General features: G+C 34.4%; 1 protein-coding gene across 1 annotated transcript in view; it reads right to left on the bottom strand.

Moving 5' to 3' along the window:
• col22a1 (collagen, type XXII, alpha 1) overlaps positions 1–11,619 on the bottom strand; it is a 90,996-nt gene extending 79,377 nt beyond the window's left edge. The window contains exons 1-3 of the mRNA XM_088601840.1: positions 11,358–11,619; positions 5,947–6,095; positions 4,599–5,156 (exon numbers count right to left, since the gene is read on the bottom strand). Coding sequence (XP_088457966.1) covers positions 4,599–5,156; positions 5,947–6,043 — 655 coding nt within the window. The 5' untranslated portion in view covers positions 6,044–6,095; positions 11,358–11,619. The remainder of the gene's footprint in view (positions 1–4,598; positions 5,157–5,946; positions 6,096–11,357) is intronic.
• Positions 11,620–13,699: the final 2,080 nt, after the last annotated feature.

Here is a 13,699-nt window from a genome sequence, read left to right as displayed (position 1 = left end):
ACTTTGTCAAATCAAAGAAACTTAACTTTAGCATCCTTTTTTCTGGGGTGGGGATCGTTCAGAACCTTTTCCTTACTTTATACAGTGCAAGACTTGAAGATTCTAATTTGGTATAGAAGTGCTCAGGTAAATACAGTATTTACAAACCAGGAGCCTTAGCATTTTCATAAAAAATAGAGCAGAAGCACTTGTAATGAACAATAAACACAATGCAAAATGAATGGAAAGCAAAGACTCAAACAAGGAAGGCATGTGTTAGTTTCATTTAATCTGTGATTGTGCTTTTCTAATTCTAGGAGATGGTGCCTCAATTTTTGCATTGAATCTTATTTATTTTACCCTGTAAAATTAACACTATTGTTTGGCTGCTGTAAAGGTTCTAATATCTTTTGAGTGTTCAGAAAAAAAAACTGTTAAGTTATTTCATTAAAACTATTCCAGGTGGACTTTCAGATACAGGATATGCATATAATGTCTGAAAATGATTTCTTATTGTTTATGCAATAAACCAGGTTTGACAAATGTGTTACTGAAATATTATAGTTTTAGAAATTGGTTTGGCAATGAGCAAAGTTTTGCACACCTTATAAAAAGAAATGTAACACTAAGGGTTCTATAAGATGCATCAGTGTTTCTTTAATTTACAGTTTATTAAATGTTTTGTTAACACTATTTCAAAATTCAAAATTCAGTATTACTATCATTAATGCTTGCAAAACATAGTCTATGACAATTCATAACCACTTTAAAAGTAATACAGTAATTATAAAGATAATTTTATGCTGTATTTTAAGAAAAATATTATCTACAGCTAAGTTCTCTGAGGCAGCTAAGATACTGTACGTTCTTTATTTATTTTTTTCATTTTATCAGCGCTGTTTCTCCTTAGGTTAAAATAATATTGTAGTCATATTTTATTTAAAAGTCTGCATATGAAAGCAATAATTCAGCTTATGCTTTATTTAAATTGTGTTGTAGGAAGGTACTGTTAATGTGACTACAGTAGATCTTCAATGCAATTCTGTTTTATTTGCTAGCAAAGTACGCTTTGTAGCTGTTCAGACATGTTCCCACTTCAAAAAGGGGAGCAGAACGATTTCAGAGTCATGATTACATGCTAAAATGACAACTATGCATAAATATTTTTAAAATGGTGCTGCAGCTTAATTTTCTCAAACCATGCTCAAAAGAAACTGGTCTCTGTCATTGTGGCTGAAAAACTATAATTTAAAGAGCAGCCACACATTCATACAGTGTAAGTGGCAATGGGAGTACCCTTAACATAGTCAGGCCTACATTTCGTCCTCACTACAAATCCATAAAGCTGTGGGAGTTCAACATAGAATACGTTTGCATAAACAAAAGAAAAATATGGAGTGAAAAAAACAAAATGTCTAACACTTTGCAAATTAGTGTATCTCAACCTTCTGTTTGCATCACAGAAATTTTTGTACTTGTGACTACAGGATTTACTGTATTCAGTCTTGGCAGAATGCAAAACCATTGACCCTGAAGACTGAAATTAGAACTGAAAAAATCTCTTTTTGACTTTGACCTACCCTAGGACTCAATACCACCAATTACTATTTCAGTTCTGAAGGTATGCCTGCAGTATGGCTGATGTTCTCAAAGAATATTTTACACCAGTACTGCAATAGCGGGGGTTTGCATTCTGGTTCACTTGCTGTGCCTTTCACTCATTCACGTCATCTTCAGCTTCCCTCTTTTACACCACTAAGATCGTCTTTCTATCCCGGGCAAAGTAGTGGTTAGTATAAAAAAGAGCAAACTCATTTTGTTTTATTTGTGGTAGAGAATGACTTTACATCTACTTGGTAAAGTCAAGCTGTTTCTATCTACACAATGTACTGTACATTCATTCACTAAAAATGGTTTGCTATAATATGAATTGTTGTAGTCATAGCAAAGAAATATAGTCAATAATTATTTAAGTAATATTTTGTATACACTATCCACCATGCAGCAACTGCTCTCTAGAGTGAAGAAAAAAACCCAGAATTTCTTTGGACAGCTGTAGCTGTATTTAAGCACTGGGTGCTCTTATTGATAGTTATATTCTAAGCTGTATTTGGTCCATCTGGTAACTCCCTTTGCCATTCTTGTTAAAAGAACTACTGACCCACAGATGGTTACAGAAATCTTCCCTGTGATTCATGGACCAGTAGGGTACTAATCAAAAACAGATTAGTAAATAGCTACTTCTTTAGCTAACGTAAACATCTGTGGATTAAGACACCCTAACTTATTTCTGTGCCCTGCTGTTGAATTTAGAAACTTGCACGATTTGATTAGAGACCATATGTTTTGTGGGTATGGGTGTATAAGAAAATTGGAAAGGAATTACGGGGCGAAGTTTGCTTTAAATCAAAGTTTGCCTTAACAATTATTAAAGGTAAAATTCCAGTTTGCGAGTAGTTGATTTAAAAATATTCAAAGGCACAGTCAATAGTGCCTTGCCACAAGAAAATTACCAGCTAGAAATTGCCAACATTTTAGGTTAATGATTGACAAAGGAAATATTCATAAACTTCACATACTGTAGTGCAGTATCTCTACAGTACATACAGTAATTAAGAATAGTATAATTTGTTTTAAATTAGGCCTTATGTGACAGAGCTGTATTTGTGTTTCCTTCTGAATATTTGTATAACCAGTGATCTATCAAGCCCTTTCTTGCAAAAAGTCCATCTTTACTGCGAATTGCTAGCTTACAATATTTCAGGGTTGAAAGAGACTCAGCTGATAACCAGCAGTTATGATCTTACTATACTGTCAAGGTACTGTAGAAAAGGCAGTATTTTTTCTACTTTTCATCAGTTCTCAAGACAGATAAGATTTTTTAAGTTTGCCTTTCAATTGTACAATTATCCAAAATATAACAATAACGTCACTTTCCCATATCTATACATAAATGAAGGATTTAATACATTTACAAATGTGTGCCATATCTACTGTTCCAATCCTTTTCTCGTGAAATTGCATTTTCAGGTATACACATACTGTATCTCCCGATATAGAGTATGTGTCAAATGTTTAATGTTTTTCCGAAAATCCTCCCCTATTTTAAAATAGAACAACACTGAGAGAATGTACAGAAGCAGACTAACTTAAGACACTGTAGATCTGTAATTTCTCAAAACATAAAACAAATGTTCATCAGAAAAAATCTAAATTCTATAGCTCATCAAGGAACTTTTGTCATTTGTCAAGAGTATGTCCAGTTGAAGACAGCTTTTTTTGCCAAGAAAATGTAAAGCAATGATTATTGGGCTAATCTGAGTTTTCAGTTACTTTCTTACAGTACCTGTTTCTGAAGCAGTCGATTACTAGAAAAAATAAGGTAGTATGATAATGCTGAAGGGTACAGTGCTTGAAATATTAGAACTATAATTTTCAGAACAAAAATAACTTAACCATTTACCCAAGTTGTTTTCTTGCCACTGATATTCTTAGATGCACATTATAGTGCAAAGTGATCCGAGAGATTACAGTTCAAAAAAGGATGAGATTGAAGCCTGTGTCTGGTGATGAAAGACTATCACACAGCATTGTTATCATATTTGTCAGGATGCCCAAAATGTTAAAATAGACCATTTTTAGTGTAACTGTTATAAACAAGCAGTATTATTCAGATATTGAGACATGTAACATCTTAGGTTAGTATGATATCCAGACAGAAAGCACTTATTTGACCATCTTTAGATGCAAAACTTAAGCTGCCGGGCAGTAAAGATGCATGCTTGTTGAGGGAACATTTGTTTTAAATTCATGTACTGAAACTGAGCATTTCATTAAAACGCATTGCACATTTCTGGAGTATTGTGTTAGAAACTTTACTTTTTACTTTCTTCCTTCACTGCCACCACCATGGCTATGTGACAGTTGGAGTACTGCTCTGTCCCTGCCAGGATTAAACCACATTCACAAGCAGGCTCCCTAGACCAGGTCTTCTGTGTCTGCTATGAAGTCTACACTCTCCATGACTCTAGAGAGTGAAGTCACTACTGTAACATACTTAATGCCATTCTGCTCTGTTATATTAAAAGGACACTTTTTCACGTTGTATCTCTCATCGATACATTATATTTCTGTCTAACTTGTAAGCCAAAATAAAACTCTATTTTTAAAGGTGTAATAACAGACTCTGGAGATGGCCCTGCGGTATCATTTGAAGTACCATATTTACTGTTTGGATTAAGATTTCAGATATATTTGCCTTCCCTCATAGCTAACTTTAGTCAGGAATATAAATCATTTAGCTTAAATCACCTTGTCACTAGCAGTACATGAACGTAAAATATTGCTCCTTGGCAGCCAAGCTTTACAGCTTGTATCCTTTACAGCCAAGCTTTATGGTTGGTATCCTCCATTTAAACAACCAACTACATCCAGGAAAAATCTTCCATTCCCAGCATTCCTCATTAATGACATATAGTGCTCATCCTGTGAAGTATTAATTCAATGGTGAGAAAAGTTGGGAGAAAACTGTTAAAGTGAAGAAGCCTGATACTTAGATACTGTCATATATTTTATAATATAACATGTTATAACATTGTTATAAATCCTATAATACTTACTCTCACAGAGCCGTCTCCTCAGTTTCCCTCTTATCTTGTCAATGGCGTTGAAATCAGAAACGTGAAACACATGAGCAGACTTTGGTTCTGAAGCGATCTCCTCCAGCTCAACTCTGAGAGCTTCGCCAATGCCAACTGCAAACATCCTTATCCCGGCCTGATGGGCAGCCTTGGAAGGTTCCAAAACATAATCCTGGCTCCTTCCATCTGTCATCAAGATGGCCACCTTCTTGATACCTTGTGCATTGGGCCTCGCATCTTGGAAGATGCGAGTGGTAGTGTAACTAATGGCATCTCCAGTGTTGGTGTTTCCTCCAAGGTACCTGATATTCCGAGCTGCACTTTTGACTTCTTCCAGAGTTCTGTATCGCCCAAGGTCAAACTCTGTGGTAGGCCTGTCACTATACCGAACCACAGCCACACGTGTCTTGTCTGGTCCAATGTCAAATGTCTCCACTAAGTTGGCCACCCACTGCCTGACCTTTTCGAAGTTCTCTCTTCCCACACTGGATGAGGTATCCAGTATAAAGACCAAGTCATACTGAACGTTTTTACATCCTAAATGAAAATTAGAGAAATATGGTTAATTATTTCAACATCATATATTCAAAGTAAATTCTGAAAACATTTTTTAAATAGTTTTGTTCACATGTACATTCTGCTTTCTGGACACCTTGTGAAAATACTAATTTGAGAATAGAACTTTAGGTTTCAAAACGCCTTTAACCTTTGTCTGAACTCTGGACCAAACTGGAATATATTCAATTTCACTTTACTCTGAAACTGGAATATATTTCACTTTATGGAAAGCTTCAGGTCAATCAAAAAAGAAACACAATTCCCTGGAAAGTTAGGGAAAAATGGCTGAAAATGTATGAACCCCCCTGAAAGAGAACAGCAAGAAGACCTTGTTCTCTTGATCAGCAAGGTACAGTACATTGCTTCACTTTTATGTGTTTCTTTTCTGATATTCATCAGGCTATACACTTAACATTTAATAAGTTAAAATACCTCATCACCTGTTCCTAATCATCTCATACTAATGAGATGATTTATTGTTTATGCAATAGTCACTAATCAATAACTAATCAAAATTATGCTAGAACATTCTGTCTATATCCAAAATCTGTTCTCTTTTCTAAGAACATACAGTACATCAATAGAGTAATACACTTATGATGTTCAGCCTATCTGGCTGTTTTACATATTTCTGATAAATTACCATGAACTTGATTTTAACATCTGTTCATATTCATTGATTTCATGCTCTTTCAGGAAAAGGAATAATGCTAGTAAGCTAATAGCTGAATCCAAGTAGGAAATGGAGATGTTGTCTATAAATTCTTACCTGCTCTTTGTGCAATTGTTCTTCCACCTGGAAGCATCAGTGCAAGGAATATTAGAATTTTACAAATTCGAAATCCCATTCGCAAGACCATCTCCATCTCTTTTACAGTGACCGTTAAATAGGATTGTGGTTACCATCAATGTTTCGTCCTGTGGAGACAATTATTTAAAATGAATCAATAATATTTTCAGGTTTGTAATTTATAGAAATAAACCTTTAACTTGATGACACTATTTAATGCCTCTGCAATATACAGATACTGAAAACATTTTGTTAGTAATGCTTCCTTAAATTGTTGTCCTTATATAAATGGACCCTTATCAATTGTTACTCAACAGAAAGTTAACTTTGTAAGTGTAAGAGATAATCAAATGTAAAAAAATATGTATTCCTTTCTTTTGTTAGTGTTTTACAAGTAATAATAAATTGAAGAAATAGAAAATGTGCTAAGGGTTACTTTGAGGCTATTATGATTATTGAAAGCTAAATTAACTTTTACTTTCTTAAAGAAAAAAATATATATTTGTATTATTTTCTTGTCTTAGTCAGGACATATGTGGTACTGTTGCAGAAAACATACATATGGGATATCTTGATCTGCCACTACAGTGTTTAGACTGTTCATCTATGTTTATCCAGCATCTGAGACAGTTCTTCTATGAGTTTATTTGGTATAAATTTAGCTTAATTATATCTGTTCAGCTGAGGAACAAGATGCACTATTGTCTTGAACAATTTTGCTGAAATAATGTAAATTACAGCTTTGTGCGAAAATGATTGTCCCACAAGCTAGAGGACAATATGCCAAACTAGAAGCTTGTCCAAGGGATACAGAGTATATGCACTGCATTGATGCTGGAATGTGGTAACACATTTCAGTGTTTATTTTTACTTTTTTAGAGAAGAGATTTAAAACAAATCCTGTTAATATTCAGTAATGAACAAAAAATCCTAACTCTCCTGTAGGTAAAGCAATAAAGTGATATGACTGCCTCCTCCCAACAGGCACTTCAGAATAGAATTCTTAAAATAAGAAACTTTTAGGAGCACTTTTCATCAAATGTTAACCTATATTTTAAAAAAATAGGTTCACTTTAATCCTTGGGTTTTTTTAATTACAAATAGACTATCAGCAGGTTTCTGTTGGACAATCTGTGTATCATGCCTTGGTTACTGTTGGTAACTTGTTCTCGCTGTCTACAAACATAGTGGTATAAAGGCTGTTTGGGAAAAGGCTGTTACGCAGAAATATATGTGGGCTTGGTACAGTATATAAGATGATGTGGCATTTGCCACTCCCATCCCCTATAAACTGCACACTTCCTTGATTTAACAATTTATGATATCCATTTGCAGCTGCAATGGCAAAGACATGTTTTAAGAAATTAGTAATATTTAAGATTTAGAGAAAGCATCTTTAAGTCCATGAATATGAAATTAGTCAAATCCTATACTGTATGCACCCATGGTGCATCTACAGCTTCATATAATACCCCATTTATGTGATGCATATTGTGGCTCTAGTTACAGTAGGAGCCTGTTTTTCTGATGGATGATATCCATCAGACAGTTTGGCTTCACAGAGAATACAGAGGTGCAAAATTACAGTTATAGTGTTCTAGAGAATCACAGTGGCCAACAACCACCAAATCTCTTTTTGTATTCCTAGTAGAGACCGATTTTTTTAGAATTTGGATTAGAGATGGAAGTGTCCTGCCCTTAAGCTCCCGTATCTGATTCAAGGTTCTGAAGTGGGGCAAATTTCTTTGGCGATGTGATTTTGAGTTAGTGAAATATGTTACTTTTCACCGCCTGGGACCATCATCCTTATTCTCTTTCTCCGGGTGTTTCTCTGACAATCCATGCTGCACATCTCCCTGAATGCTGAGAATCTTGTTTTGCTGAGAATCTCTTGGAGCCAATGGAATTTCTTAAGTTCTTTTTCCAGTGCATTAGCTTTATAATTCATAATTTGGATTTTGTGGCAGTTACCAGTACCACAAATGTATTATGGCTTTTGGAGTTCCTCCACGATGCTCCACAAGTTACAGATTATCGGTTTAAACACCATTTTTGAAGTATTAAATGCTTAGCATACTGTACATGATGCACAGAACTATATTTTGGTGATAAGAAACAGCTGCACTGTTGCTAAACAGTAGGTTAAATATTATCAGCCTTCCTGCCTACAATTAACACCTACTTACAGTATCTCCTACACAGTTTGCACTGACTTGCAAAGTTATCTCAGTCATCAATCAGTCAAAATAAAAGTTATATTACTTTATTTTCAAGGAAAATTTGCAAATTTCTGGCTACAATAACTGGCAAAAAATATTCTTATCCTAAAGGGAATTCACCTGGCTTGTTTCTTTTCTTTCTAAATCTTCCCCCAAGTGCAGTGTTAGCTGCTCTGTTTGCCTGTTTTCACCTGTCTTTTGCTTGTATTGTATAGGCTTATAGGGATCAATAATGAAAGAGATGTTTGGGTTTTGCTAGTCCTCTCTCATGTCAGAAATGCTGATAAAATCATGCATTTACAGTCTATTCAAGGTGTACATTATGTTGCTATCTACTGTACAGTATAAATTAATATTCCGTTTGACCTGAGGAGCTGCTGCCTCATTTGCCTGCTCTGACATTCTACACCAGAGAATGTTAGCTTTAACTTGCATCAGCTTCCTTGGTTAGCCGATCCAGTTTAGATTGTGAGGTCCTTTGTGGCGCATCTCTGTTTTTGCATTTGAAGTGTGAGCTGAGGCTCTGCTTCAGTAGCACATGGTGTGTCAATGAACAGATGTCAGAAATCCCTTCAGTGATAGTACATTCCTAGCTAAAGCCTTTAAAACACACAATGTACTATAGATGTAAATCCTATTGAGTTAAAATACTGGAAGTGATAATTTCATAGAAATAAACCACAAATTACCTAAACAATAAGGATTTCGTATATTTAGTGCTCCTGTATACCTTGAATTATCAGTCAGTGAGGCTATCAAAGGAGGCTTAGGCAATTCAAACTGTATTCAGGTTATGGCATTTTGTTAACTTGAAGGTGATTTGTTTCAATGTATTTAGATTGATTTTTGGAAAGAGTAAATCAAAAACCTGACATATTTGAAAAACTAGAAAATAATAGCTTTGTAATATGCCATTTTAGATATATACAGTATGCTGCACACCTAAAACTGTTTATTGTTTTTTTTAAATATGTTCTTGTGACAATTAATTAAATATAAATAGATTATCAAAATATAGTTATTTCATTCATTCTAAACTATTCTTCTTAGCTGATGTTGAATTTAAAAGCTATAATCTTTTACATAACCATAATTAAACTAGAATTTTATACCGTGCTTTACATGTTAACCACAGAAAAGCATGGTTTCCAAATCAAAACTAGGATGCCAAAAGTCATCAAATTATGTTTTTAAAACTGATAACACAACAAGTAGAAAGAATAAATGTCAAAGTGTTACTGAGTCCCACTGCAGACATACAATACATGGCAATAATCATCCATACACACACATGAGCTTTGTGTCGGTATTTGATTCTAATAAATAATTTTACAAATATTCTGTACATTTGTACAGAATATTAATTATTCAATAAATAACAAACATCTATTTATAAATATAAATAGAAAAGGTATTAAATGCAAATATTTGATGTCAGACTGCACAAATAAAAATCTAATCTAATAATAATCATGGTATCATGGTAAATATGCTAAAATATGTGCAAAAGACATTCAGATATGGATAATAAGTGTTAAATCACCCGTGTTGGATTGATATTCATTTTAAATTGGCAGACTTTTACTCTTTCAGAGACAAAAGAACAGTACTCATGGGGAATAATTATAATTCATGACAACACACTAATATCCTACAATAAAGATCCAAAGATTTTCATCTGTAAGCAACAGAGAATTTTGACACAGACACAAGATATCACATAGTGTACTTGGAGTGGCAGCAGCACAGAATCTCATGACAGAAAATATTTTAAATTGAATTGAAAACTGGTACTGGAAGTGGCATCAACTTTATTAAATGGGCTTCAAATGTGTCATCTGTTTAGTCAGTAGTACAGTGTGTAATGTAACAACACACAGTATATTAGCAACAAGCAATTAAATAAAAAAACAGTAATACAACTTAAAGGATACACGACCATCAACAGCTGCAGGACCAGTATAGTTACAGTAAATACATGCTGTAACTTCTGTAAATCTTATTAATAAGGTTTTATAATTTACAATTCTCTTCAAGTTGAAGTCAGAAGTCTTCACATCAGAGCTAGACTAATAAATTGAGATTAGAAATATTTTGTTAACGGTTTTACCTTTATGCATTTCATATCTTAGCTAACATTAAAATGTGACCTGTTTTACATTTTTGAGATCTAGATTAAAAATCATGTTAATTTCAGTTTACTTCAAGAACATCGTACAGGAAAGTGATTTGATTGTGATTTTACGAGAATTATTGTTTTTTTATGAAAATAAATTGTGCATAAGGTTCTTTAATAATAGATTAGACTTGCTTTTATGTAAACTAGCCTTAATCTACAGTACGTGTACAACCTGACATTAATTTCTGTTTTTGCCCACAAGTGGGTGCTACATGCATTTTGTTTTTTTTTCACTTTCCGCAGGTGGTAGCTTTCTGTTTGGTCACTGAAAGATAATTAACTTTGCAGGATGTATTAGTCAAGCTCATTTTACACACCATGTACAGTACTGCAAGTGTAATATACTTGAAATTATTTCAGATTTGTTTAAATTTATTAAATGATTTTCTTAAATTAATTTAAATTAAGCACTAAATTGAGCATTCAGCATTGTCAGATATTTCAGGAAATCTTGCAAGAAAACATTTTGCATAGTGCACAGACTGCTTTCCTGTAGTCCAAGATTAATCTGACTACTTTATTTTAATTTACATTAAGATAATTAGTGTCCAGTAAGCCAGCCTTTAAAATTTAACTCAATTTACAAGGACAATGAGGTTACCAACATACTACACAGGTTTAAATTGTAGCCAAAGTTTATTTAAACACAAATCTAGTCAAGAGAACCTTTATCATTGTTAGATTAGAGTATAAAAGTATTGTACAATGAAATTACTAAATTATGCATAAGTGGTTTAATTAATAATAATTCAAGGTTTGTAAAAAGTGCCATCTTGTATTTTTTTATTTGTATATCTGTTGAATGTTTCTTTATGTGCAGTGTAAAACCAGCCATTTGGTTTTACCATTGGTAACAAATATCAAACACATGATAGACACAAGGTACTTCTACTAGACTGAAATAATTGTAAGAGCTTCAAGTAGTTGAATAAATATCTGATTGTCAAATTTTGAGTTCCATGAAAATAAATATGTAAATATTTTATTCTTACTTGGATTTTGGTTCAAAAAATCTTCTGTTGACCATCCACAGTTCTGTCACAGTCTTCCTCAGATTCCAGTTACATGTGCACTTGTTCTCTGCTCTGCAGGGTACAAGACTGTAGCATCTTCTAAGTTAGAAAGCCTGAGGATCACTTTTTATTCATAGAATGTAAGTAAAAAATATTTTATTTGTCCAGGGTGACAATCCAGTGTAAAGTCTTGTTAAAAATGAGGTAAAGTTCTCTAACAAGCTTTGAATCGGTAGATTGAGTGGGAGGAACTACACAGAAAGTATTGAGTTTCAGAGGGAGGCTCATGGAAATAAAAAAGGCTGACAGCTCCATCCAATTATAGCCGAACTTTCAGGGTATTTTTGTCTTTTTACTGCACCCATCTAAAATACCCTGCTCAAAGGAGAACTGTGCTCTTAACTTCACTGCTAACCTCATTGTCACTTTAAACACAGTTCGTGTGTTCTCTATATAAATTCTGTGGTATCTGTTAAGTTTTCCAGGGCACGTAGATTAAACAATAAGAATTCTTTTGGACAAGTACAGTTTTTCTGTACATTTTTCTTTCATTTTTGTCTGCTTTCCGAAAATGTGTTTTAAAAATATAGCTTTCCTGAGACTTACGGAGGGCTTACTTTTCCTGTTGACACAGTAATACATTTTCCACCTTGTTTCAAGTGGTTTGTAACAACAAAAAACAAGCTTCTGTACCAAAGAGTAACATACACCGATGCCTTTTTATGTTTTGAATTCGTAATATTATTTTGTAACTGCTTTAAAATCGAGATATCAAAATGTCCAATAATTGCCAACCTGTTGTGGAAACAAACAAAAATTGTTTTTTTTGACAAAATTGACAAAATGTCCAATTTCTATATCATAATTTGTTACAGCACATTCATCGGAATATTATTAAGATCATTTGTGTGTCTTAATTCCCAATGATTCATCTACTTTATAGCTTCTTAGTTCAGTATTTCAAGCTTATTTGTTCTTTTACCTGCTATAAAATTTCTAGAGACAGGCATCTCTTGTATTTCTCTGGCATTTATGGAATACTGTATGTCATGATATTATCTCTGCTCTTTAGATGGTAATGTAGATTTCTAAGGAGACATAGTTTCCCATCTAATGCCTTTAGTTCTTTACTGGTTATCTTTATACAGGATCTTTAAGGAGTTCTGTACTGGTCCATATACAGTACTAAGAATAACAAAAACAGCAACATTACTTTTTCTACTGATAATAATAATATAAAGGCATGTTGGTGTAGAGCTGGGGGACTTTGGCTCAATTCCTGCAGTACTATCTGTGTGGAATTTGTTCTGTTTCTTCTTGTGTTCACGTGGGTTTCCTTGGGGGGCTCTGGTTTCCTCCCACAGTCCAAAGTCATACTAGTAGCCAATATGCATGGGCAGCATCACTACATGGAACATAGAGAAGTAAGACTCTGCTCCTCGAATGGAATTAAGATGGAACAGACCTGCTAGAGCCCAAAATGGAAGTACACCAGGATTAACATGAATATTCTTTCAAATGGTGTTAAGGGATCTGTTTGTACACTTGGCTGGGTAAAAGTGGTCATGAACTCAGTTTAACATCTCATATGATGGGCAGCACCTCCTACAGCACAGTGTTCCCTAACCACCATCCTGAGTCTTTGGTTAGAAATTCAACCAGGAACTGACCTGGATAAGAGTGCTACCTACAGTACCAGCACAATAATACCGCCAACCTGGTTTGTCTTTGAAGACACCCAACTGCGTACTAACTAGGTCCAGCCGAGCTAAGATTCTAATAACTGGTAATATCAGGAAAAAAGAAAGTGAAGATAGAGAAAAATAAGAGATTTTCACTGTAAAACTCTCAGGACTTAAGGCGATTTGTGTTGGATGCAGTGAAAGCTGCGTGGTTTTACTGTAGTCTCTTTGGCCTCCTCACCGTGTAATTTGAGAGTCTGATGTCGCTGACTTTATAGTGTCACTGACTCCGAGACCTCCTCAGTCATCTGGCTTCACAGCAACCAGTGTCTGCCCCGCATGTGAACTGTCCCACACAAACTCTTTTACTCAAGCAGATGCTGACCACAGCCGGGTTGTGTAGCAAACAATAAAAGGACAAGAAAGTAGATTCTACTACCAGGATGCACATGTTGGAAGTCAGATTTAGAGAGTGCAGTTGCAGAAGAAAGCCTTCATACCTCAAAGCTAGTGAGCAACCAGTGGCTGGTGGCTGGGTAAAATCTCCAATATGGCCATTTCTCTGTCTCAGAATAAAGCAATGGTGAAAGTAACAATATTCAGACCATATAAAATTGACGTGGTGGGGAGTGTTGTGTT

Source organism: Lepisosteus platostomus, chromosome 12, assembly GCF_059453375.1.
Source record: "Lepisosteus platostomus isolate fLepPlt1 chromosome 12, fLepPlt1.hap1, whole genome shotgun sequence".
In the NCBI taxonomy this organism is placed as follows: Eukaryota; Metazoa; Chordata; class Actinopteri; order Semionotiformes; family Lepisosteidae; genus Lepisosteus; species Lepisosteus platostomus.
This window is presented reverse-complemented; position numbering and strand designations above follow the sequence as displayed.